Here is a 24,219-nt window from a genome sequence, read left to right on the forward strand (position 1 = left end):
TTCTTCAAAGGCAAATTTCATCAGGGTTGGAGAAAGAACTCACTCTCACTCCAGCTCAAATCCAGATCTGCCTTATCACATTAGTAAGTATGAGTGGAAGATTGCGTAAGACTAAGAATAGAACTGTGATAAGTAATTTTTTTTGTTCCCAATCAGTGTAGTAATAATTTTGAGTGGAAAATTGTTATCTGAGTTCTGAATAAAAAAAAAGAAAAATCTCCCAAGGTAAAATAACAATATGAAATTCAAAGATAGCTCAGCATTTCCTATATTCCTAAACACTTTTTGAGCACTTAATTTGAGAATACTGTGTCAAATAGTCAAACTGAACCATTCTTGGAACTGTATGATTCTATCCTGTGATAATCTTTTTGCCATGGCTGTTGAATTCTGGTATGCACAAAACCTCAATGGAAACAGATAGAAAAGGATAAGATGGGCAAAAAAAGGAGAACAGAAGGAGAAAGAGAGTCATAAAGAAAAAATAAGAATGTGAATTCAGGTTTTGGAAGAAGGTCATTTTCCTGTATAAACTCAGAATAAGTTAACCCTCAATCCAAACATAAAACCAATTGACCTGACTAAATCTGATCTGAACAACATAGAGGTGATGACATCACCATTATCATAAAATCTCATAGTAACGTGGCCTTTCTCTTTCCCGAAGTCCAATATTCACTGATTCCTCCCGGTCTCCCCTTCTCTGGAGCCTTTGCTCCAGCCACACCACCGTCCTTCGTCCTCTGCAGTGCAACTCCAGTTGCTCAGCTGCTTTTTGAGGTCCTTAAAAGTCAAATTCTCAGACTGCTCCAGCTTGAGGCACCCAACGGTTGAATAACTTGAATTTTCCCTGGGTATTCGTATATCTAGATATCAGGAAGGCGAATTTGTAACTCAACAGCCACACACTGACTAAATGTCCACCTTCGTTTTAGCTGGTGCCAAGTCAGGGCTGAACTTGCAAAACCAACCAACCAACGAACGTTTGCACTTTTTAACATGAACACCAAAACGGACCGCGGACCCGACCCAACCTCTCAGCTGCTCGGACCGGGGGGACGAGCCGCCCCCGCCGGGGCCGCGGTCACCTTGGGCTCTCGGTGCTCCCGACGGCTGCCCGGGGCCACCACACCTCCCCTCGCCCGCACGTCACCTCGAGGCAGGACCTGAAGCTCAAACGCGAGGCGTTAGCGGAATTGCTGTGCTCTTAAAGGGACAATTCCAGCTCTCCTTCCTCCCTCTCTCTCTCTCCTTCCCGCCACCGGCGCGGCGGTGCCCGGCGCCCCCCCAGGCCGCGGGCGGCGACCCCCGGCGCGGGGAGGGGACGGGAAAGGGGAGGCGGCGGCGGCGGCGGCTCCGCCCGCTCCGCCCGGGGGGCGCCGAGGCGCCGGGCAGCCCCGCGGCCGGGCCGAGCCGGGCCGGGCCGGGCTGGGCAGGCGGCAGCCCCGCGGGCGGCGCACCATGAGCGCCGAGTGCAGCGGCTACCTCAGCGCCGACAAGGTGCCGGTGAGCGGCTTCAGCTGCCCGCGGGCGGGCGGCGACGCCCGCGCCGTGTATTGCTGCGGCTTCCAGGACGTCAAGTACTGCTGCGATGACCCGCACAGCTTCTTCCCCTACGAGCACGGCTACATGTGGTGGCTCAGGTAGGGAGCGGGCGGGCGGCGCCCGGCATGGCGCTGCCCCGGCGGGCGCGGCCCCACATGGCGGCGGCGGCGGCGGCGCCCTCGCCCCACATGGCGGCGGCTGTGGCGGCCCGCTGCTCGCCGCGACCCGCCCGCGCCCCTGCCGGGGCAGCCGGGCGCCTCGAGGCCGCCTCGGTCCGCCGGGGCGGGGGGTTCCCAAGGGATTCGCTCCCGCTTCCCTCGGCGGGACGGTGCCGGAGGTTTTTGTGGGGCAGCTGCTCTGTCCCCCTGCTCGGCTTGGTTCCCTCTTCCCTGTGCTTCCCTTGACGCTCTCCCCGAGACGCCCCGCTGGAGCTGCGCGCGCGGGACGTGGGCACAGCGAGGCTCACGCGGGGGCGAAGCGTTGCCTTGCGGCTCCCTCTCAAAACCCTCTTTTCCGTGCTTTTGGCTGCCCCTGCACGTCGACTCGGTGATTTCAGAGAAACTGTCCCCGCTGCCTCCAAAACTTCTTTCTCGAGTTCTGTGTGCCAGCTCCAAGCTCACTGTCGTGCTGGCTTGGTTTGGGTTGTTTTCCGTTTCGTTACATTTATCTACAGTGAAGCTCATCTGCCTTGCTTTTTGCCTATTCACTCACTTTTCTGACAGCCTGCTAGCATTACTTGCCGTTACAGCATTGGATCGCTTGTAAGAACTTAGGATTATCTTCTCTAGGTCGTAGGTGAAGACGCTGAATAAAAGCAGTCCCAGCACTGATCTGTGACTCTTTCCTGTGCTGAAAAGGGACCGCTTAGCCCTACGCTTTGCTCCTTATCCTTTCAGCGGCTTTGAATATCTGTGACAGAACCTTTTCTTCAATCCTGTGTGAATTTAGTTTTTCTAATAGCCTTTGTTGGACCTTGTCAAAGGCTTTTTGAAAACCTAGCTGTCTGTTGGATTCCTTTAGCCATGTGCTTATTGATGCTTCACAGGCTCTGACAGGTTAGCAAGGCAGTATTTTCTCCCTATAGTAATGCTGACTGTTTTGCAAAAGATTGTGTGTCAGGAAGCAGAAAGGTCCAGCAGCTCCCTCAGGGCAAGGGAACCGCGAGCAGATCGCGGTAACAAGGCAGACAGGGGTACTGGCCTCACCATCGAGGGCCGTGTCCCACAGTACCTGAATCAGGCGAGGAGGGCAGACCCGGGGACCATAGCCAGGGTCGGGCACAGCCCCCGTGATTGCCAGGCAAGTCCACATTGGTGAGGAAGGTTCAAGGGCAATTTGGGAAGTGGAGTCAGCAAGTCAGGGTCTGGAGACCGTAACCAGGGTCAGACACAGCCCAGGGATCCCCCACCAGGCAAGTCTGTAGTGATGGGCCAAGTCCAAGGCCGGGTGAGGAGGTAAATCTCCAGGTCAGGGTTCATGGCCAGGCACAGGCATGGCTGCAGCGCAGGGGCCCAGGGCAAGACCTCAGCTTTAAAAAAGCTCCCAAGGGCAGGAAGGGCAGCCCTTGCTGATGCCTCCCATCAGAGCTGTGTCAGGAGCTGTGGTAGAAGGTCTCCAGCTGTGCAAACTTGGCCCTGAGTCCCGGGAAACCAAACGCTTGGGAAGGGTGGGAGGGGGATGCGCTCAGGGCCCTCACATTGTGTTTATCTCTGTGCTCAGTGATGTTACCTTTTTTAAATAGACCTTACAGTCTTACCGAGGTGGAAGTCAGGCTTCCTAGGTTCCCCTCTAGAGCACTTTTTTAAATTGGAGTGACACTCACAATCCACCAGTCCTCTGGCAGAGTGACCTAATGTAATGATGAGTTGCATGCATCGACCAGCAGTTCTGCAGTTTCATATTGGAATTCCTTCTGGGTGCGCGGGTGAATGCTCTCCAGTACTGGGCATTCACATCTAACTTATCTATCTGGTCTAATACTTTTTGTATAATTATTTAAAATCTAGTTTGTCTGATACCCAGAGTGGGTTGAATGTGGGAATCTCCCTAGCATCCTCAGCTGTGAAGAATGACACAGAATTCATTGAGCTTCTCTGCTGTGTGTTTGTCATCCTCAAGTGTCCTTTTTACATCTTTCTCATCAAATAGCCATGCTGCTTTAATTTGGTATTGTAGAGTTTTGTTTTTTTACAGTCTTTGGCTGTTTTCGTCACAGGAAGCCTTCTCAAAATGGAATAACTGTAGAAAGATTAAGATTACAGAATTCTGGTCTTGCATCTGGATGAGATGTTGCAGTGAAGGCTGCTAAAGCTTGATCTTTTCAGAAAGTACCTCAAAGAACTGCATCCTTTGAGAAACTTTGATGAAGCACCTGTCTGACGGAACTTCTACAAAGATCTCCTAGGATCTGAGAAGTATGACTGCTAAGCCTCTGTCAGGGTCAGAGTCTGAAATCTGGGCTAAAACTTTGAAGCTTCAGGCTTTGTTCTCTTTTTTCTGAGGTGGCCCTAAGCTACTAAAAGGATCTGGGGAAACTGCAGTTGGTGTGTTTTTTGTTTATCCTAAAATCTGCCCTACTATCTATATCCATCACAGAAAAAAGGGTGAATAAATTCAGTTTATATGCCTAAGCAAAGTTAATTAGTATTTAGAATTAAAATCTGTTTTCAGAAGTATTTTCCAGTAATAAATCAAATAGCAATTTTTAGTTGCTAATACACTGGAAACCCTAAAGTATTGCAGCACTTCAAAAACTGTATATATTGCACATGATGGTTCCATCAGAAGTTTGAAGAAAAAATCCTCTGGTTGCTTAGAATGTTTTGTGAATCAGTGCCTTGCTTGTCTTTGGTTCAGACCACAATCCCTGTGAGAATGTAACCACCGGATGTTAAAATAATCCTTCAAATGTTTCTTACGGCTTTCGAGGAAGCACTTTTAAGTCTTAAAACTCTTCAGAAATTAGTCAAGCCCAGCCAAGATAAGTCCGGAGACTGAATCTACTGAGGAATGGAAAGGAACTGGAAGCTCAGCTGGGGGAATTGTTGCAGGCTTCTGTTTACTGCAGGGCTTGAAACTTAGCCTTCCTCCATCTTCCTCCGCCTGACCTCCCCCCGTAATTTGAAAATGGACTGAATGCACAGGGACAGACAACAAAGGAATTTCTAAGTAATTGATTTATTTTTATGTAAATGTCGGCAGTCATAGGCACAAAAAAGAGAGAAATTGTTATAAATAACCATGTCCAGATAATGCAGAGAAACTCTCCAAATAGAAAAAGAAATTCACTGAAACTAATACCTGAGTGTTCAAACAGAAAAACATAGAACTTAAGAGATTCGGTAATTGGTACTTTAGACTATATAACTTTCGTGAGTAGCAGTGGTATATGATGTTTAGTTTCCCAAACTGAATACCTGAGTCCAGGACTAGCTGTTTATGTTGCTGCACCGTCTTTCAAGGCTGGAATTAAGTAGTGACATTTCTTGCGGGTTCTGTACCTGAAGTGCCTTACCAGACAAGGCGGCCGCAAGCTCTGTCCTTTGAGGGGAGTATTTGGTCGGTGGTATCTCAGAGATTCCTTCTTTTTGGTGACACACCGGTTACAGTTTCAGGCAGCTATTGCATAGTTCTGCCTTGTTTTTCTTGCTGTGTGAGATGTGTTACTGGACCATTCAGCAGCTGATTCTGATGGAAATAGTTCATGAAGAAACCATCAGCCTAGGCTACCTGAAGCATTTGTTTCTTGCAGGCCTATGATATTCTTTTTTGCCAAATCACTACTGTCTGTAGTATGTTTAGAAATATATACTATCCTCATCCCTTGGCAAAAACAAAAACATATTTTTGCCTCCCACTCCTGCAAAAACTGCACTCTTCAAAAAGTGGCTCCTGACATCTGCCATAGTGGGAGCTGCTGGACAGTCATAAATAATTGACCTTTGAGCAGCTCTGACACATTTCATGCTTTTACTATTATCATTAAAGATAAGAAATTTAGGGAATTTCTCATCCATCCTTTCCTTTTTGCTGGTACTTAAAATCAAACAGTGTCTTCTTCTTTGAGTGGCCCGGGCTCCTTTTACACATTTCTTAAAAGGCTGACCTCTGTAAAGAGGAGGGAAGGGTATGTTTTTCTGCCTCTTAGAGAGCTAGCAATCAGGAGCCCACGAGCAGGGAAGTGAAGGGAATATCAGTAAAAGGCAGGGGTGTGTGAAGTTCACCAAAAGGTTATGTGGCTTCTGAGACGGCAAGACGCAGATGCTGCAAAACATCAGTGAGCAAAATACCGAACAACTTACCCTTCAGAGATGTGCACTGTGCACGTACGTACCATCGTATAGTGGACGGCGTATCATCACATCGCCTTTACCTCAGCAGCTGAGTGGAAGGGGAGAGATGTCCTGAGCCTTTAAGTACTTATACTGAGCTGTGATGCAGTTAGGTTCAGTCAGCACCTTCTTTGTCATCATTTTCAAATATCTTAGAATTATTTTGTTTGCCATTGCTCAGTTAAGTTTTATTTTGCCAATTTTATGGTTTATTTACTTTCTGTATCAAATAGAACTATAATACCCATTCCGAATCAGTACTGTTTGTTAGGTTCACGTAATGTTATTAATTTGATTTAAACTTGCATACAGGCCAAGAATAATTTTTTTTCATGAAATTGTGTAAAGTAATATCAGTAGAACCATGGTGACCTAAGTCTCTAGCCAAACTTCCCTTAGCTTTTCAGGTCTTCAGGATTCTCTGTTGTTTTGGCTTTCCAAAATGGCAAGTCTTTTGCTCCTGTCTGCCCATTCTTCCAGTCTCCTAGTAATATTTATCTGTTTGCATTGCTAATACTACATACAGCACATCATTGCAGCAATGATATTAGGAATATTTGGTTCACTCAAATCTAGATGAGTCATAAGCTTCCTTTGAATCTATGAGTAGGCAAACTACATCTGCTCAGCCAATATTTAATTTTTTCCTAGCCCTTGTTAGAGTGGATGGACTAATTTTCTGAATTAAAAATAACTGTAGGTGTGTGATGCTGAGCCTCCATTGAAAGAAATGTTGATAACCTACAAAGCAGCTCTCTAGACACCAGCACAGGGAGCCCTGGGGAGGTGGCTGGCAGTGTAGAGCCTCTCTGGTCAGTAGAGCCTCTGGCCCTGCAGGTGTGTGGCAGTGCTGTGAGCATGTACATGACATTTTGTGGTGTGGCTGTATCACCCAAGATAAAAATACAGGTGTATCTTCATTGTATGTAGAAAGTAACTTGGGACAGCTTCGTTTGGCCTGTGAATCTTCTGTCAGCTTCTATCAATTTACCATTGCTTATGCTCAAAGAATTATGTAAACATCATGTTATGTATCTTTTTGGTGGTGTTGTGTATTAGAGGCTGTTTCATGGCGGTAGAAAAATTGAAGGTCACAGCCTGGATTAGAATTTGAGAAGTTTTTCCCCTATTTGTTTTGTATTCAGAATGACTTTTAACCAAAGATTACTGCTCACAAAGGTATTCTCAGGACTCAGCTGTTAGCCTTGTAGAGTCTAATGAAGTCCTGACTACACAAATTTTGTGCTTTCTTTCACCCATATTTCCTTACTGTTCTGTTTTCATTTAATTTGTTATATATTTCTCAATGATTTCTTTTTCTACATTAGTGTCTCTCATTCATGGGCATTACTTTTATTAAAATTTAATTAGTTTCTCTTTGTTTATTAATTATTGATCAGTTGTTGTCTTTTCAATACTAGTTTTCAGTTATTGAGTTCACATTTCTTTTTCCCATGCTCTCTGACCTCTTTCCACGTATATACTGTCTCGCTCTTCGTTTTGATCTCTTCTTCTTGTTTTTGCATTCTCCTTTCTCAGCAGGGCAAGCTTCTTTTACAAAGGATTCCGTATATGAATGTTTTTATTTTTTGGCTCAGACTCATGATGGTATTTGAAGAGCCGTCATTGCAGCTTGGCAGAGGGGAGTGCAAAGGTGGGCTTTTATGTCCGCAGTACAGTGCTGATCTACATGCGTCTCATGCCCCTACGTAACTTAGTCTTCAGTCCGTTCTAGACGGTGGAACAGAACTACTACAGAAGCCCAGATACGGCCAGGGTAAAGGGATAGTGCGACTCCATCAAAGCTTTTTCAGCCCTAGTCCCTGTGCCAGCCAAAGGTAGGACATTTCTGCCTACTGCGTTTCACCCGTCTGAATCCGTATTTGATGGTGAAATCCTCTGAGGGCCACTTATGCTAGCTTTAAACAGTCTTTCATGGAAACCTTTCGACAGGCCACAGTGCTGTGGTGACTGTACCCTCTGTTCAGCTTTTTGCATTGGCACGCTCCCACCGACAGGCAAAAGCTAGTAAATAGGAAACAGCGAAGAGGTGCAGAGCCCATGCTGGGACACCAGCCACCTCACGGAGAACTGCCTGTTACTGGAGCCAAAGCGGATAGCCTCTGCTTACCGCGCTGGGCACTTGGCTGTGCCTCTGCTCCGCCTGCAAGTGGATAGACTCGGGCTCGTGCCCATCAGCTGGCTCAGGGCTTATGGAGAGCCAAGGGAGCAAGTCCCTAAATGCCTGAGTTATCATCTCGGGTACAGCGTTCCTGCGCACAGTTCTTGGTTAGGGCCTCTATGGGAGGCGCAGGAGAGAAATATCGCTGAGGAGAAAACAGCAAATAGGTTTGCTTGTGAAGTGTGTAATTATTTACCAGCACTTCCTACTGGAGTCTTAGGATTTTTGTTTTACACATGATTTTCTTTTGGAGCAAAAACAAAATAAGAAGCAAACTGTCTTAGCCTCCAAGATGAAACATGCCATATCAATAAGACAGTAAATTGTATTCATCAAAGTTAAAAATTTTCTGGATGGTGTTGATTTAGTGTTGTTAGAAGTTCAACAAGTCTTATTCTAAATGTTTTGCCCTTGCTGTGGAGTACTACGTAAAATGTGGAAAACTTCAACACTATGTGAGGTGGAAGATGAATAAGTGTTCTTTGAAGTTATTTTATATAAAACTTTTTTCCTAATAATTTCCATCTGCAAGTTTCCTATATTTGCAATTTCATATTATCTGTTCAAGTCTTTTCCGTATTTTTTAGTGAAAGAAATGTTCCAGAAAAAATTGTGTTTTATAACTACAGATGCTGAGGCACTAAATAATTGTACAGCCACATATTTGTATAAAGTAAATATTGTGGGTGCCCTCTCTGTTATTTCCTACCTATTTTTTTGATGGATAAATTCTAGAGTGGCTCTGTGCTTTTGTATGTGACAGCACCCAGTGGTTGGATTGGGGGAATTTTTTGTTCCAAGACTCTCTCATGTGAAGCTGTAGCCGGCTCTATTTTGCCGCCTCCTCACTCGATATATATGTATGAGGATACCTGTAGGGTCAAAGAGATCACAGCAGAGAAAATATGCACCACATCAACATGCTAACGATACGCAGATGTGGTTTTTGTGGTACCCATGCCAGGCAGCATACGGACTATAAGCGTGAACCTTGTAGTTTAGACAGAGCTAACTAGAGGGCTCTCAGTCCAAATAAAACCTGTGGATGTTGTTGGTAGACCAGGGAAACCATGGGGAAGTACTGGCCAGGATTACCTCTGCGCCTTCATGGCCGTTTTTATGCTAGATCCCAGTTTGGGGGGGTTGTTAATGCAGAGGTCCTCCCTTGCTGGTGAGGCAGCAGCTGTGGGCAAGAGCCACTCTTCAGTTTGCTTGTTTAATGTGTGCTGTCTGCCAGGAAGCTGATCCTGAAGCCACAGGTCTTGAGCCCTGTGGACTTTTCACATCTGCCGTTTAAAATGAAGATGGGAGAACAGCAAAATGATTTTAGCAGGAGCTTTTCTGGATTGATATGCAGTGCCCTAGCCATTGGTATAGGATCTAGGGGATGTGCTGATGGGTCGTCTTTATTTTCAGGGGAGGATAATCAGTATCATCAGTGATCATAATTATTTTGGTGTCTTGTTTCTGATAACTCTTTTAAAAGTTAAAAAAAAAAAAAAAAGTCCCTGTGGTTGAAACACTTCAGTATTTAGAGCTGTGGAAGCTGTAGTAAATTCCTCTGATTTAATTCAATAAACAAAGAAAGAACCCCCGCGCCCAAACTTTCACCCAAAATCAACCTTATAGAAATTAATAAAACACTCCAAGTTGTCAGGGAGCCTCCAAGAGGGCTGATGACTTCAGCATGCTGAAAATAATCTGCTGTTGAAATATATTTAAAAACAGTAAGTATGAATTGAATCTTAATTTCTAATTGGTTTAGAAAGGGGGAGCCAGGGTGTCTGTAGTTAGTTTTGTGATGCTTCTGGGTGCTTCAGCTGGTCTCCATGTCTTGAGAAAGATCTCTTGCACATTGCAGCTGGAACATGACAGACATTTTCGCTGGCAAATAACCTGTGTATGATAAGTCCTATAATAAGAAATAATAAGAAATACTGAATAAGAAATACTGAAATAAGAAATACTGAAATGTTCTCCAGGGATAGTTTTTCCTATTTGTAATGCACAAAACGTCTTACACAAGTTATATAATGATATTGCAGAGGTATTGTGTTGTACAATGCACAACTGTATTGTTTAGTGTTATCTTCTACAATTTAATGGAGGAGAGCTACAACTGCGGAAAACAGATGACTGAAAAGAAAATATTATAGCAATTATTATGCACCTGGTCTATTCAGCTATAGAATAGCTGACTCTGCTTAACATTTGGATAGGTGGTGGTGAACAACCTCTTTTGTCCTGCACTGCAGACCATTATCTAAAAGGAATCTTAAAATAAGGCTAATACTGACAGGAAAAAAAGCAAAAATACTTGTTTCTGAAGAGCCCCTGGGTTGTATTAGTTTCTGGAATAAGCTCAGCTGTGGAGATCATTCTTTGTGTGATAGCTGCTCACCTCAGTCCCCTGTAGCGCATTTCTTCTGTTTTGTCCATTTGGTTTATAGATGTTTCAAGTAAAAATGCAGAAATTAGAGCAGAAGCCAGGTGAGGTCCCTGATTGTAACGACATATTGAAATCCCATATTAAGCAGAATGGCTCAAACTACATACAGACAAGCAATAAAAAACAGTAAGAAAAAATATACTTAGTGTGTGCATGTACACACAAATGTATAAGAGACTCTCTAGTTCACGCAGATGACAAATATCATGAAAAATCTTCATAAGGGCAAAACTGTTCTTTCCAGACCAGTAATTTTGCTGATAATGACTTGTGCATGGAGCTAAATGTTACACAGATTTCATTAATGGATCTCACAGATGACTAATGAGAACTGCATCTAAAAGTCGAGCTAATTTCTGCTGTTTTCCTCCTCTTCCTGCTAATCGTAAGAGTCTTCTATGGACATGTCTGTCTGTTTGTGTTGCGGGATCTTGTAGAGAAGCTTTGCAGTAGCTTGGGACTTGGATGTAAAATTCATGAAAACATCCTGAGGCACAACTCTTCCCCTCTCCCCGCAAGGCCACAGTGCAAGCGACTTCTCACTGACAGCGGTGCAGTATAAGGGCATTTTCGTCACCAGAGGCCTGAGTTTGTAGAATTTAATAAATGTCTTAGTCTCACCAAGACATTCGCCTCTCTCTTCTGTCTTATAAAGCGGCTTCTATCCTGCAGAGGTTATATCCTGATAAAATCTGCATATATTGCTGTATATTCTGCATCCTGAATATTCTGTTCCTGCTCCTTTGCCTTTGAAATTGCATGTAAATTAATTCATCTTTAGTTTTAGCTGTACCCTGACAAAGTTCACGGAAGAGCTTCACCAATCTTGATGCAAGATTTATTGCATTAACGCAGAGGCACAACAGTGATCACAATACTCCACGCAGCTTTGCAGAGCTGCTAACAGAATCAAAAAATGTGGTTTTCATATTTCTTATCCCCCTTTTTACAGACATTTCAGCCTTGGAGGAAAGTCTGTGACAAGCATGTATACTTTACTTAGAGTGCCCTAATAGGCATTTTGTGCAGTTAAAAAATGGCATTTCAAACCAAAAATATGGTTTTAGTGGCCGTGTTATTTGAGGAGAGGAATCTGCATAGACTTCCTGGACCTCTAGAATCCCTCTCTGTGTGTGCACATGTGATATTTAGGAATATTTTTTTTTCTAAATTGCCCAAAATCCATTAAGGAGTCACAAAAATTAGGAGAAGTTTAAAAAAAGAAGACACAGACACCAATTTCTCAGTAGTTTGCATTGATTTTTCACATTGAAATTTATTGATTTTTCTCTCTCTGCTTTTTGAGAAGACCACTGGTAATTTTTTACAGCCTTTGCACAGACGGGAATGCCGCATGAAGGCTGTGCATCCTTCAGACTCTACACTTTTAATTGGGAAGCGCAGTGCACATTCTTGAATTTTCCAGTGGTTTATTGGTGAACATGCACAACACTGGAGATGTTTTGATCTCGCTGATGCCAGTCACTTATGAAGTTATTTCTGATTTTCATCGACACAGTTTAAATCAGACTCAGGAGTAATATGCATAGGTAACGTGAAAAGTCACTAATGACATTGCCCTTTTGAGGGCAATGAAATAATGCCAATTTATGGAACCAAAGTGTTGAGCTCTAAATTTAAGCGTACAGTAAAAATACACAGTCGCTCCCTTGCTTGAGTTCAAGTAACCTCCAGACTTCCTGCTGACCACTGTTTAAATGGGTATCTCAGGCTATTTGCACACTTCATTTCTTTTTTTTTCTGTCTTCTCAGCGTTGGAGCACTTGTGGGCCTGTCAATAGCAGCGGTGGTCCTGTTTGCTTTTATCATCACTGTGTGTGTTCTCTGTTACTTGTTTATGAGTACGAAGCCACGCAGCAAACTGGATACTGGTTTAAGTTTACAGACGGCAGGTAAGACCAGTTGTTATTGATATATGTTATCTCCTGCAGAGGAAAAGCCTTATTCTGTCTCTAAGTTGTTGTGAAGAAATCCAGCAGAGTATATTTTCTTTCTGATGGGAAGCCTCAAGGTGCAGTCAAACTATTGTGCTGTTACACCTTCTGAATGAAACCTATACCAAACTCAAATGAAATAACATAAGCTCAGTACTTTTTATTTAGTTGTAGGAACAATGTAAAATTTTGCAGTACGAGTAAGGATGCAACAAATAAATCAGATTATCAGGAAGAGACTTACAGAGTTGCTTACTCCAGAATTCCTGTTCAAGTAAATAAGTATATAGTAAAAATTTCACTCTGGGAATAAGAATCTCGAGAGCATTTCCATGTGGCAAGGAGAGATCATCCTCTTTTTTTCTTCTTTCCTGCCATAGAATCCTGTCTTTGAAATCTAAGGCTCTTTACTTCAGTCCCTGTAGTCTGTACCTTTGTACCCAGACTGTGTTTCAGCCTCTAGCGCTAGCAGCAGCATGACAGAGCTCAGCGGACACCCGCAGGAGCAATGCACGTACCCACCGCTAGCCCACTGCGGGGGAAGGAACCTGTGGCTGCTTGCTGATGCCACAAGCAATATTTGCAGCTTAGACTTAAGACAACTAAAAGCTTCAGGTCTCCCCACTTGTTCTGAAGAATGCTTTCTTGATGGTCAATTGTATTAGGGCTTTTATTTTTAAGATTATTAAGAAAATTAAAACATACACGCACATTAGCCAGTACAATACATAACCCACTGACTGCGAAGGTCACCCTTTTGAATATTAGTCAGAAATTAACATATAACAGCTGAATACCAATCTGAGAAAGAGCCAAGGAAGCATGGACATTAGTCGCCATTGCCTTTAATACCATATATATGTGTTAGAAGATTAGGAACAGAAAAGAAAAGCTTTTGCTTTTTTGCTCCAAGAGTTCAGATGTCTATTCATGGAGCTGAAGGGGGAAGCTGGCATGGCTAGGCTTAGGGAAAAGATTTATTTTATTTGCATATACATGAGGGAAAAAACATTACATTTGTGGAATCTGGCTGCAAGTTCTGGTGTCAGCATGGCATGTGATACGTTTCACCCTTTGTCTTCAGGCCTTCGCAGATGTTTAAATCTGGCTTTAGCTGTTTGTCAGTAAAAGCTGTAGGAAGTAAAGGTAACATTCTGTTTGGTCTCTTGGCACGTTGTATTTACTTATGCCTTGTAAATGGAACTAGTTGAAAAGGAAGTATTTCATGGGGAAAAAAAGTGTCCATCTCTTGCTCTCTTCTCCCACTTCAAAAAACTTTTTTTTTTTTTAACTATTTTTTACAGTGCTTTCATACCTGCATATAGCTGTAGTTATAGCAGTAAGCCCACTCATGGGTGTCTAGTTAACTGACAGTCCACTTCATACCGAACTTCCTACATCTGTTTTTATTCTCCAGAAAATGCAGGTTATGGTCTAAAAGTAGTTTATAGGGTAGTTAGGAAATGTAGAGCTTCCCTTGGAACTGCATGAGCTGAGCAAGTTGCCAAAGTGAGAGTCACACGTTCAGCAAACTGCTGCTAATCTGCAAATTGAAAATTGACACCTGTCGTGGAGATGGAGACAGCGGAAATAGGACCTGCTACCTAGAATGGCATATGTCAAGTCCGGGGGGGGGGGGGGGGGGGGGCGGACAAAGTGCCTAGTGAACTTTTACAAGATGATTGTATTCCGATCATAAATTGGCATTACGCTTTCGAAAATGTTGCTGTTTACCTTGTCCCTCAGGTTCTTCTGCTCTGGCATCAGCATTTAACCCATCGCCAGTACCGCAGTGCTGTTTTGCTCATGCACTGTGTGAGGTGCCAGCCATGTTTGGCGTATGGGGACTGGTAAGGAGGCAGGTGCTGTTGCTCCGTTGCCACCAAGCGCTTGCTGTCTTTCTCTGCCGACTGGAGCCCTGCTGCAAAACCGCATCCTGCTGTGGCAGTACAGATCCTTCCTCTCTTCCTATCCTGAGGTGAACTGCGTCCCAAGCTCCCCAACTGATGAGCCAGTGTTATCCTTGCTCTCCTAGTTCCAGGTGTTAGGATTCCTGGAAACTGAGAGATCTCTGCTTTGTCTTAACCATCTCCCATGTGTTTTTTGGGGTTTTTCTGAGCTTTATTCAAGCTGCTTTGATTTGCTCTTAAACACTGTTTTGACTTTTCGCTTGTCCTGTGTTTTTTTACTTTTATTATTCTACTTCTTTGGCTGCTCCAAATGACAATTATTTCACATTTAAATTCGGATAGCTTTAGTGGTTGTTGAGGTGGGCTGCTAGAAATTAAAAGCCCATTCCTGTGCCGGGGTTGAAGGATCTTTGAAAAAGCTGAAGGATTTCATTGACAAGCCTGAATGCTTATCGTCATCCTGTTTGGGTTTCTTTAGCCTGGAAGTTATGTGAGATTTGAGTCTCTTATGAGATGGCTGGTTAGCTGCTCTCAGGCCAGAGGAACAATAAAAGCAGCATCTCTCCTGCTGTTTTAGGCCTCCTGTCTGAGAACTCAGAGTAATCACATATAAGTAATAAAAATGAATTTAAAGAATAAAAACAAATTTTAGATGCTTCAGAAGATTTTAGGCCTCAGGACTGTGTGAATTTTAACTGTGAGCTTAGCTCAGTGCTGCTTGTTCTGAACTAGTTTAGTCTTGCCATTAGATGATAGCTGTGTCACACATAAGGTGTTGTGTAACGTCAGTACCGCTGTGGCATTCAGAGGGCACTCATTTATGAAAGCAATACTTCTATTATATTCAATTTCACCCAAAATACACCAGCTCAGCTGGAGTTTTGTATTTCATTAAACATGCAATTGATTATTGTATGCCTTTCCTCCCTCACATAATAGCCAAGAAGTTGGTCACTGTTCTGTGCGCTCGTTCAAGATCTCCTAAAAATAGGATTGTGGAATTGTTGAATTTTTACGCTAATAATGCAAAGATCAGTTGCAAATCTAACAATAAACTGGATGTGCAAGTTTAAAGTTTCAGATTCTGCAGTTCTGCAAGCAGCAGATCAGCTGGATTTTGCCTCAATTTAGTCTTGAGCAGTGGTCTTTAATAGCCTGAATACAGATACTACATATGAGGTCCCTGAGTTATCTAAGGATGTTAGCCTTAGAGAAAATTAGCATTTTGTTCCAAGAACTGAATTTCAGAAAAAACGAGCTCATTCTATACTCACCTACGCTGGCACAGACCAGGAGTAACTACTTAAATGTTACTGCAGTCATACTGATACAAACTGTTGTGACTCTTTTCTATCTGTAGTATCAGAGCATGTGCACATAACAAGAAAATCCTGTGTCTCAAGGAGTTTACAATCCAGTTTCTTCTGGCAGATATGTGTCCAATCTAGTACTTCTTGATAAAAAGGAGCAGCGTACTCTACTTACCTCTTTCTATGAAATCTCCTCTTTTTATAGTCAAAATCTCAGATCTTTATATGTTGCTTTCTTATTCTTTGCATTCTGTCTCAATGTGATATTCACGTAGCATCTGGCCCATGGATTAACGGTCTGCCTTACATAAGCATCTAAGTGCTTCACAGTTTTTCATCAATTTATCCTTGCAGCTGCTTCCCAGAAGTAGGGAGCCACTATTAGCCCCATTTTACAAGGAGACAGAACTACAGGGAAGCGAAGAGCTATATTTTGAATCGTTCATGTGTCAGTTTAGACATTAATGTTCAGTGGAACCTTGAAAAGGCATTACTAGCCTGAACACGTACGTCCTGTTGCTTATGATACCTATAAAATACAGCTCTAACAGACTAGCTTAAGACACACAGGAATTCTGTGGTACAGAGAATTGAACCATGCTTTTAGAGACCAGGCTGAATACGCAATGCATGCTTTTTCTGAACATATTGAACTTGCTTTTTAATTATATACAAGTTGCTCAGTAAATTCTTTCTGAGAGAAGGGATTTTTTTCATCGAACTCATGACTGGTGTTTCTGTTCCTCCCATCAGAAGGCCAGAAAATGGTTGCTATAAAGTCTGTCTCCATGATAAACAAAGGTCCAGAACAAATCCCTGCCCTGAGAATGCAAAAGTCATAGATATTCACAAGAGCAAAGGGAATTTGGTCTTGAGCCTTGTTTTCTGTCTGACCCTTAACTTTCTGTGCGTAAGGTTTATTCCCTTCAAAATACAGGGAACTGGGGTGTCCCTAGATTGCAAGTGTGTTGTTACGAGCTTAGTGAACAATGCTGGAGCCTCTAGCTGGTGAGAGGGACTTAGGTGAGAGGGACTTAGCTAGTAAAGATTGCATAATTGGCAAGAGAGGAGTGGGACCAGCAAGGTAAACAGGCAGAAGAAGAATTTACAGGGGCGTATCTGCTTCTCAGCTCTGAGAGAAGGTGCACATATGCCTTGCTGCTGGGAGAGGACTGACCCTCTGTGCTCCCCCTCCAGAGCAGGTGGAACCTAGAGATAAAAAACAGGGTGCCTATCCCTTGAACTGGTTAGAAAGTTTGGGAATTTTTTTGTTTGTTTTTTGGATCACAATTGAAATAACTCACTGAAAAGAGTAGGTTTCCGCTAAGGTTTCGCCTTGGCTCAAGTGCTTTTGTACAATTTTTTTGAAATGCCAAAATAGCAAATTCCATTTTGATATTTTGAAAACAAAATGCAGGTTTTTCAGTTCAAACAAAATAAAGCGTAACTTTCAGAACATTTCAAAAGCTATTAGTTAGGGCCAATTTACTTTGTTTCAACTTGTTCTATGAAAATATTAGAAATTTCAACTTTTCATCCATATTTGATGTAGGGAACAATCCCACACATTTCCTAGGACCTAAAGAACCTGCCTGGCTATACTTACCATTTCTGTTCTCTCAGTATTCTCCTGTTGGTCCAAGCAGTGGGAAATGAGGTCAAAAGATAGTGTTGAACCAGAGGCTAATGGGAAAGACAGGGGAACTAAGCCCAAGAGGTTAGCTGAGAGAAGACTGTAACAAGCTCGTAAAGAGACTTAGACCAGAAGATGCAGGAAGGAGAGGTTTGGAGCCAGCAGACAAAGGAGAAGCCACGATTGAACCAAGGAGCTGGATGTGCCTGGGAATATGCGGATGAGGTTAATGGGGCTGAAAGCAGTAGGGTGGGAGGATGGAGACAACGAGGGATGGAGAAACTTCTGCAGAGGGCCAGGAAGTGGAGCAGGGGATACGGGTGGCCTGGGAGGGCAGAGGAGGGGTGCCTGGGAGGAGAGTTGGAGACAGAGCCTAGCGGATGGGAAGCATGCACAGGGTTGAGAGCAACTAGAGCTTTAAGGCAGAGAAAAAAGATAGGAGGGACTCAAAGCATGAACTGAGCTGGTTGTTCATGGAGACAAGGACTAGCGTGAGAAACCCAAGCAGTAAAATCTAGGATTGGAGACAAGGTGTGGAAAATGGGAAGGGGGATAAAAAGCCAGGTAAAAAGCAAGAGAAAAGAAGTGAAGTTTGAGGTATGCCCAGAAGAGTCTGTGCCTGGTAGAACATCCTTCCCTCTAGAGCTTTGCTTTCTCTGCTGTCAGCAGGTATCAGTGAAACCACTGGCAAAGTGTCTCTCTCCTCTCTTCCTAACAGTGACTAATTCCAGACTGCTTTTTCTATGGTTTTCTGGTCACTTGGGCAGACTCAAGTTGTCTGTAGTGAAGATTTCTGCCCTTTTCCAGATCCATGCAGGTGTTTCTATCAGTTACCAGGAGGAATTTGAAAGAACTATTTAGATTCCTTCAACCTATGAAGTTGTACTCCGAAAAACAGTATTAAAATACTACTAAGCTTCAAAAACAAGTGCTCAGAAGGTTGGAGATGCCAGAACTTAAGGTTTTCTGTGCAATTAGTGAAATGTCTAACTGCAAATTGTTTTATTTGCTCCCGTTTTCCTTTAGTCATTCTGAAAAACAAGTGTGGCATTTCTTTCATGCAAAGCGGTATTGTTAGCCTTCCCCCATGCAGTGGTTTGGGATCACTGGATGGAAGGTACTGCGAAGGCAGTAGTGGCTGATCGTTACAGTGTTTTCGAAGGGTGAGAGAAAGTCCTAATTTTTTTTTTTTCTTATCAGCAATTTTTCTGCTGTTTCTTTTGGGAGACACTCTAATTTCATGTCATGAGTGCTACTTATACCACAGTGCTGCTATCTTAAACAACTCCTCTTCATTTTGTTGTTTATTCCTTTTTAACGGGAGTAAGTTAGTAATTGCAGCCTCTCACAGGGTCAGGAATGGGAATGATCTGCACTTCTTTTCTATCCCTTACTCTATAGGTTGTGGAGAAAGATTCCAGTAACTGTGTATCTCTAGTGCAGTGGGTGAATTTATGTATTTCTACTTGCAACTAAAAGAAGAAAAATGCTGTTTGTTTTACTAAAATGTTTTTGTATTTCAGGCAGTGAGACTAGAAGGAGTTCTATATGTTAAAAAGTAGAGGCACTGGATGGATTCTACCAAAGCTGTAATTAAATAGGTACTGTGAGAACATTTCTTTTCGTCTTACTCTACTGTGTTCCTATACCCTCCGCTCTGTTCCATATGTAATGATGTGATGTGTAGAGGCATTTTTCAAAAAGCTGAGATTCTGTAAGTGGATTTTTAGCTTTCTGAAAAGCACTAACAGAAAAGAGTGGGTGATTTTGAGTCGCACATTCATGGAGCAAATATCTCTGCCTGATTGACCTGTTCATGAATACTCCTTCACAGTGATAGGCCAAGGAAGATTGCATTCCCCTGATGCTGTCCAGGATGCACAAGAGCTTACTAAGGAGGCAGCCATTGTAACTTATCATTCAAAAAATAGATTTAGTGATAAACTGGTAGAAAGGTTCCAGTGATAAACTGGTAGAAGGGCTTCTGTGTGACAAAGGTAAGAGCAGTGAAGTATCTGGCGCACCATTCAGCACTGTTGTGCTTCTTGGGGATGCTACATACTATTGCTGAATCAAGTCTAATGGAGAAATGAAGAAGGATATCTTGCAACAAATGAAGATTTGCATGCTGACTTGATTTTACGTGGAAATCATGTTTAAAGGACAAACTGCCTATGGCACAGATCATGCAAAAAAAGTATTTAAAATGTACTCCAGTGCAGATGAATTGTACTTCAACCTTGAGAGGAATTTATGAATAATGCAGAAGACTTCAGATGGCATGAAACATTCATTTTTCTTTCTGCAGGGGGTGAAAGCTCATGGCTAAAGAGCCACAAAATGTGAGAATGGCCATAGTTCAGCAATGTCTGTCACAGAAAGGAAAGGGGGCCTGTTTACTCAGCAGTTGTTCTTAGATCAGCAGGAAAGCGAATATGTCAGAGCCCGCTGCTTTGTGTATTTTCTCTTCCACCCTAAAAACTTCCACCCTGTCCATCATAAGTACAAATGCACCTTTTACAGAGCTCCCCTTTATTAGCAACACAACAGATTGCTTTGGATTGCTTGTCCTCATGAAAACATTTTGTGTAACAAAATTCATTTTGAAACTCCTACCCTCCCCAACACACACATGCTTTTTTCTGCTATTGGAAATGGAATGACTTGTGGGAGAAAAATGCCATGGGAAGATTAAAAAGGATCCTGCAATGAGGATCAACATCAACTGAGGCAGTCTCTAAGTATTGGGACCTCAGTTCAGGTCTGTGAACGCGGCATTGCTTTCTGTAAGGCCATGAGACTCTTGTTTCGTTATGTCTCCGCTTCTTCTGTTTGCCCACCTTCTGTCATATTTTGAGGACTAATGTTTATGGAGTGCCCTGATGTGTAGCCTGCTAAATGCTACTGCTTACAGGAAGAGGGAACCAGATAGAGAAGAAAACCAAAAGGCCAGATGCAAAGGACATCTTCGTAGGGTTTGAATACAGATCCACATTGCATAAAGACCTAGAAACTCAGCAGCTCTTTTGTGGATGAACTGTCTGATTCTCTTTTGTTGGCAAATTGAGGCTGGCCAATATCATTAAAACTTGCACCACTTGAGAGAGGAGTTCTTGGGCTAAGAAAAGGAGGACTGTGCCCTCAGCACGTGAGCCTCTTTGCTTCCAGATCCAGAGGGAAGCAGCTGAGAACTTTCTGTGAAACTGAAAAGGGAGGCAAGGATCTTTTCTGAACTCTAACAGATATTCAAGTTAAGTGTTGCTGAAAATTCCAGGTGTCCGTTTTTATTTCTTCTGCTTTTCGTGTTGCCTGCTTGCTGCAGGCTTCTTGTCCCCTCCTGTTGTGGGGGGCTGCTTCACAGCGCGGTGAGAGGCCACAGATTCCATCAGTGGCTGCCAACCTTCACCTGCTGTGAGAGAGTTACACACAGCAGATAATTTGATTTAACATGCATACTTCCCTGCAAATTCACTCTTTGTTAATTAGTAACAGGACCCCTACACCCTCACTACTGATGTAATTCAGCGTATACTTCAGGCTTGTTTGCGTGCTCTCTTGCTTAGCCATGCCAGCTGAAGAGGTGACACCAACCCCCCAGCAACCTCTCTTTCCTGTCCCCCCACCCAAGTTAGCATCTGAATTATTTGCAAGGTCCAGTGAAGGGTGGGACTGTAAAAGGACCCGACACAGCTCTTAGCTTTAGAAAGGGAAAGAGGAGGAGCCAGGGCACTGGAGACATCGCTTCAGATGGGGAATGATGATAGATCAAATTATTAAACAATCAAGTTATACATAAAGAATACCTGACACGGATTTCCTGAAAACCAGTCATGACAAACCAGTCTAATTTCTTTTTCTAATTTCTTTTCATGACAAGGTAATTAGCCTGTCAGAAAAAAGGGAACAAGTGACTATGACTACTGAAATATATTGCTTGAAAATTCAGTCAAAGAGGTTTCCGGTGACTCAAACATGTTTTTGGAGGGAAGGATGTCTCAGTGATCTGTCCCACTTGAATATTAACAGCTTTGCTGAAGGAATGAAGACTATAAATATAAAATTTATGGATGACACCACCCTGGGAAGGGTTGCAAGACTTTGGGGGATAAAACTACCATTCGGAATTATCTCAGTGCCCTGGAGAAATGGTCTGAAATCAGAAAGGTGAAATTCAATAAAGATAAAAGCAAAGTACTGCACTTGAAAAAGAAAAATCAAATCCACAAATATATCTGGGGAGAATAACTGGCTAAGTAATGTTTAAAAAAAATTATCTGGGGATTATAGAGTGCCATAAACAGAGTACTGATGTTCTGGGCCTTTCTTTTATTCTGGCATTCTGCAGAGGAGAGCTGTATTTGAGAGGTGAGGTAATCATTTGCTCCAGTTAGTGCTGGCAGTGCCTCTGCTGCCATCAAGTTATTCAGGTGTTGACAAACTGGAAAAGTGAAAAAATGAGAAAGTGATAAAGGCTTTGGAAAGGCAGGATAAGCTTAAACTGGCTTAAGCCTAGAACAGAAAAGATGAGTGACAGTGTTCAGATATGTAAAACAGAGGACAGTGATTGTTTATTCTCCATGTCTGTGGCAGGCAGGATAAGAAGTAACGAGCTGAATTTCACATTGAAATAGATCTAGATTCAGTAACAGAAAATCTTTCAAACTGTAAGGGTAGCAGAAATACTAAACCAGGCAACTAGGCAGGTTGCCTGGTTTCTTCGACGGGGACCTTGAAGAACAGGCTAGACTCGCATCTGTCAAGGGTGAAATAGGTGAAGGATCTGCACAGCCATGGTGTGTGTAGGGGCTGTGTCTTAGCTCTCAGCACCCCTTCGCTCACACCGGCAGCCCCAGCTCCTTGCCAGGCTGCATCAAGGTCTGGAAGGAAATGGCTGTTCTGCTGCCCCGGGTGGAGCCAGTGCAGGTGTCTTGGGCACTGTGCCAGGCTGTGTGCGGATCCACCCCTCAATCTGGAGAAAAAGCATGGCCATAGTAGGAATATCTGAGCTCCCTTCTGTTCTGCTATTTAATCGGAAATTCAGGATGTGGGGATGGCAATGTTGGGCGAGGGGGCACAGATCTAAATTTATATATATGTTGTGTGCATTTTGTTTCAAGTTAGCCAGAAATGTGTAACCATCCTTAGTGCCTTAAGCAAAAGAAAATCTAGGGACTACAAAAAGTAGTGCTGACAACTCAGATAAACAACATTCTTCCTGTTGAACCAGTATTGAACTGATACCCTTTCTTGTTAGGATGCTCTTTGCTGCAAGAGTTGCCATCTGTCTTGAAATTCAAACTTTCACACTTCAGAACTTCTGCTAGAAGCTGAATTAGCTGAGACATTCTGGCACGATTTCTGTACATGTCCATTATTCTTCTGCCTGTCCAAGATGGTGGACAGACATCTGCTTCTGAACCCAGCTGTGCCAGCAGATGTTACCAGCCCTGCCAATAGGTTGGCAGAACAAGTGGATGGATGAGTGTTCCCTACCTTGCCTCAGGCAAACTTAGCCAGCTGAGGGTAGGCCAATTGTTAAACTAATCTGGTTGCTGCTGCCTAAAATAGGTCTGGGATTACCCTATCACTATGGATAGATTACTCTTTCTCTACTAGTAGAGAAATGATAATATATACTTGGGGGCGGCAGTGTCTTCCACCATCTCTGCTATTTGCAGACTGAATGATGCCTGCAGACCAAGTTTCCATCAAAAACTTCAAAGTGTAGTCTTTCCTTCCTCCCAATGCAGCTGAGTGTTGTTGGAACAAACCGGCATCTGTTGTGCTTCACCTCAGAAGCAATCCCATTTCAATGAGCAATGAAATAATTTGTTTATATAGAAATTCTTCAAATATAGTTTGCAAAATATTTTGTTATCCTCCAGGGATTAAAGGCACACATCTATGAGTATATCTATCTAAAAAAAAGAAATGCACGGTTTAATGTAGCTATTAGTGGTGCAGTTTCCAAGAGTCACTGCATAGAAACATTAAATGAATGATGCCATCTTTGCCAGCTAAGCCTTTTTTGTTTTACTCAAGCACCATTGTGCCTCAAGCCTTTATCACATGCAGGGTGAGATCTCCACTTGTAGAGGAGCAACAGCAGATCTACCCAGCCACATACATCCTCAGAAGAGGCCTTAAGTACTTCATAGCTCTAGTGCTGGCCTTCTTTGGAGTCATTCCTAACCTTTATCATGTGAAGAATCATATGTTGAGATGCTCAGAAGAAATAATCTCGATGAAATGTATTGAGAGCTGTGTGGTTTGTTCTGGATTTGCTGGTAGTTATCAACCAATGTGCAACAGTCAAAAAATTTTCCCCTGTTCAGTCTAATTTTTAACCATGCTTGCTATTTTCCAGGTACAGAACTGCATCCTTCAGAAGGCCCCACCAAACCAACCTATTGACAAGGCCAAATGGCTTCAAGAGACACTTCCTTAGCCACAAGGATAGACTGTGACCATCATCCCGAGAACCTGACTCACCCTTCCATGGGTGTTTTTGGACTACTACAACCACCACTGATATCCAGAGGCAACCTGAAGCTGTGCCAGGATATGTATTTGTGTATCGTTACTGTACTAAGAAGTAGTGTCTTTTGATTTGCACATACCAGCTACTGCAGCTAGTCATTTTCATGCAAATTGTTGTCCTACCCTGTGCGATTCCCAGGAGATAGCACAATTGTCAAGCAGAGCAGAATTTGGTACACCATACTGGCCAAGCTTTGTTTTAAGCTTTCCTGGTGTATTGCTTTAATGTGGTGTCTTCACATCATTAATATGTTCTTACCTAGCCAAATGTGATAGTTTGGTGTTCAAACATAAGTGAATGTAGTACCTCAATAAAATTTGGCATTTGCTTGTGTTGTATTTTTCTTCATTTATGATTTTTCCC

At 43.0% G+C, this 24,219-nt stretch overlaps 1 protein-coding gene across 2 annotated transcripts; it reads left to right on the forward strand.

The window, feature by feature from the left end:
• The first annotated feature begins 1,404 nt into the window (after positions 1 to 1,404).
• SHISAL2A (shisa like 2A) lies at positions 1,405 to 24,178 on the forward strand. Of its 2 annotated transcripts, XM_067300492.1 has the most exons (4): positions 1,405 to 1,643; positions 12,281 to 12,420; positions 18,839 to 18,916; positions 23,683 to 24,178. In XM_067300492.1, exons 1-3 carry the CDS (start codon positions 1,462 to 1,464, stop codon positions 18,868 to 18,870), a joined length of 354 nt encoding a protein of 117 aa, XP_067156593.1. In that variant the 5' UTR covers positions 1,405 to 1,461; the 3' UTR covers positions 18,871 to 18,916; positions 23,683 to 24,178. The 2 variants fall into 2 exon arrangements, with proteins under 2 accessions (XP_067156593.1, XP_067156592.1); XM_067300491.1 differs by lacking the exons at positions 18,839 to 18,916; positions 23,683 to 24,178 and adding an exon at positions 14,209 to 14,531.
• Positions 24,179 to 24,219: the final 41 nt, after the last annotated feature.

The sequence above is a fragment of the Apteryx mantelli genome, chromosome 8 (genome assembly GCF_036417845.1).
Source record: "Apteryx mantelli isolate bAptMan1 chromosome 8, bAptMan1.hap1, whole genome shotgun sequence".
NCBI classification, from domain to species: domain Eukaryota; kingdom Metazoa; phylum Chordata; class Aves; order Apterygiformes; family Apterygidae; genus Apteryx; species Apteryx mantelli.

What these genes read in the sequence shown, in the direction of transcription:
- SHISAL2A (XM_067300491.1), top strand. Translation starts at nt 1,462, where the DNA reads ATGAGCGCCGAGTGCAGCGGCTACCTCAGCGCCGACAAGGTGCCGGTG. An exon ending in GGCTACATGTGGTGGCTCAG is followed by an intron (nt 1,644 to 12,280) that starts GTAGGGAGCGGG and finishes CTGTCTTCTCAG; the next exon opens with CGTTGGAGCACTTGTGGGCC. An exon ending in TTTAAGTTTACAGACGGCAG is followed by an intron (nt 12,421 to 14,208) that starts GTAAGACCAGTT and finishes CTTGTCCCTCAG; the next exon opens with GTTCTTCTGCTCTGGCATCA.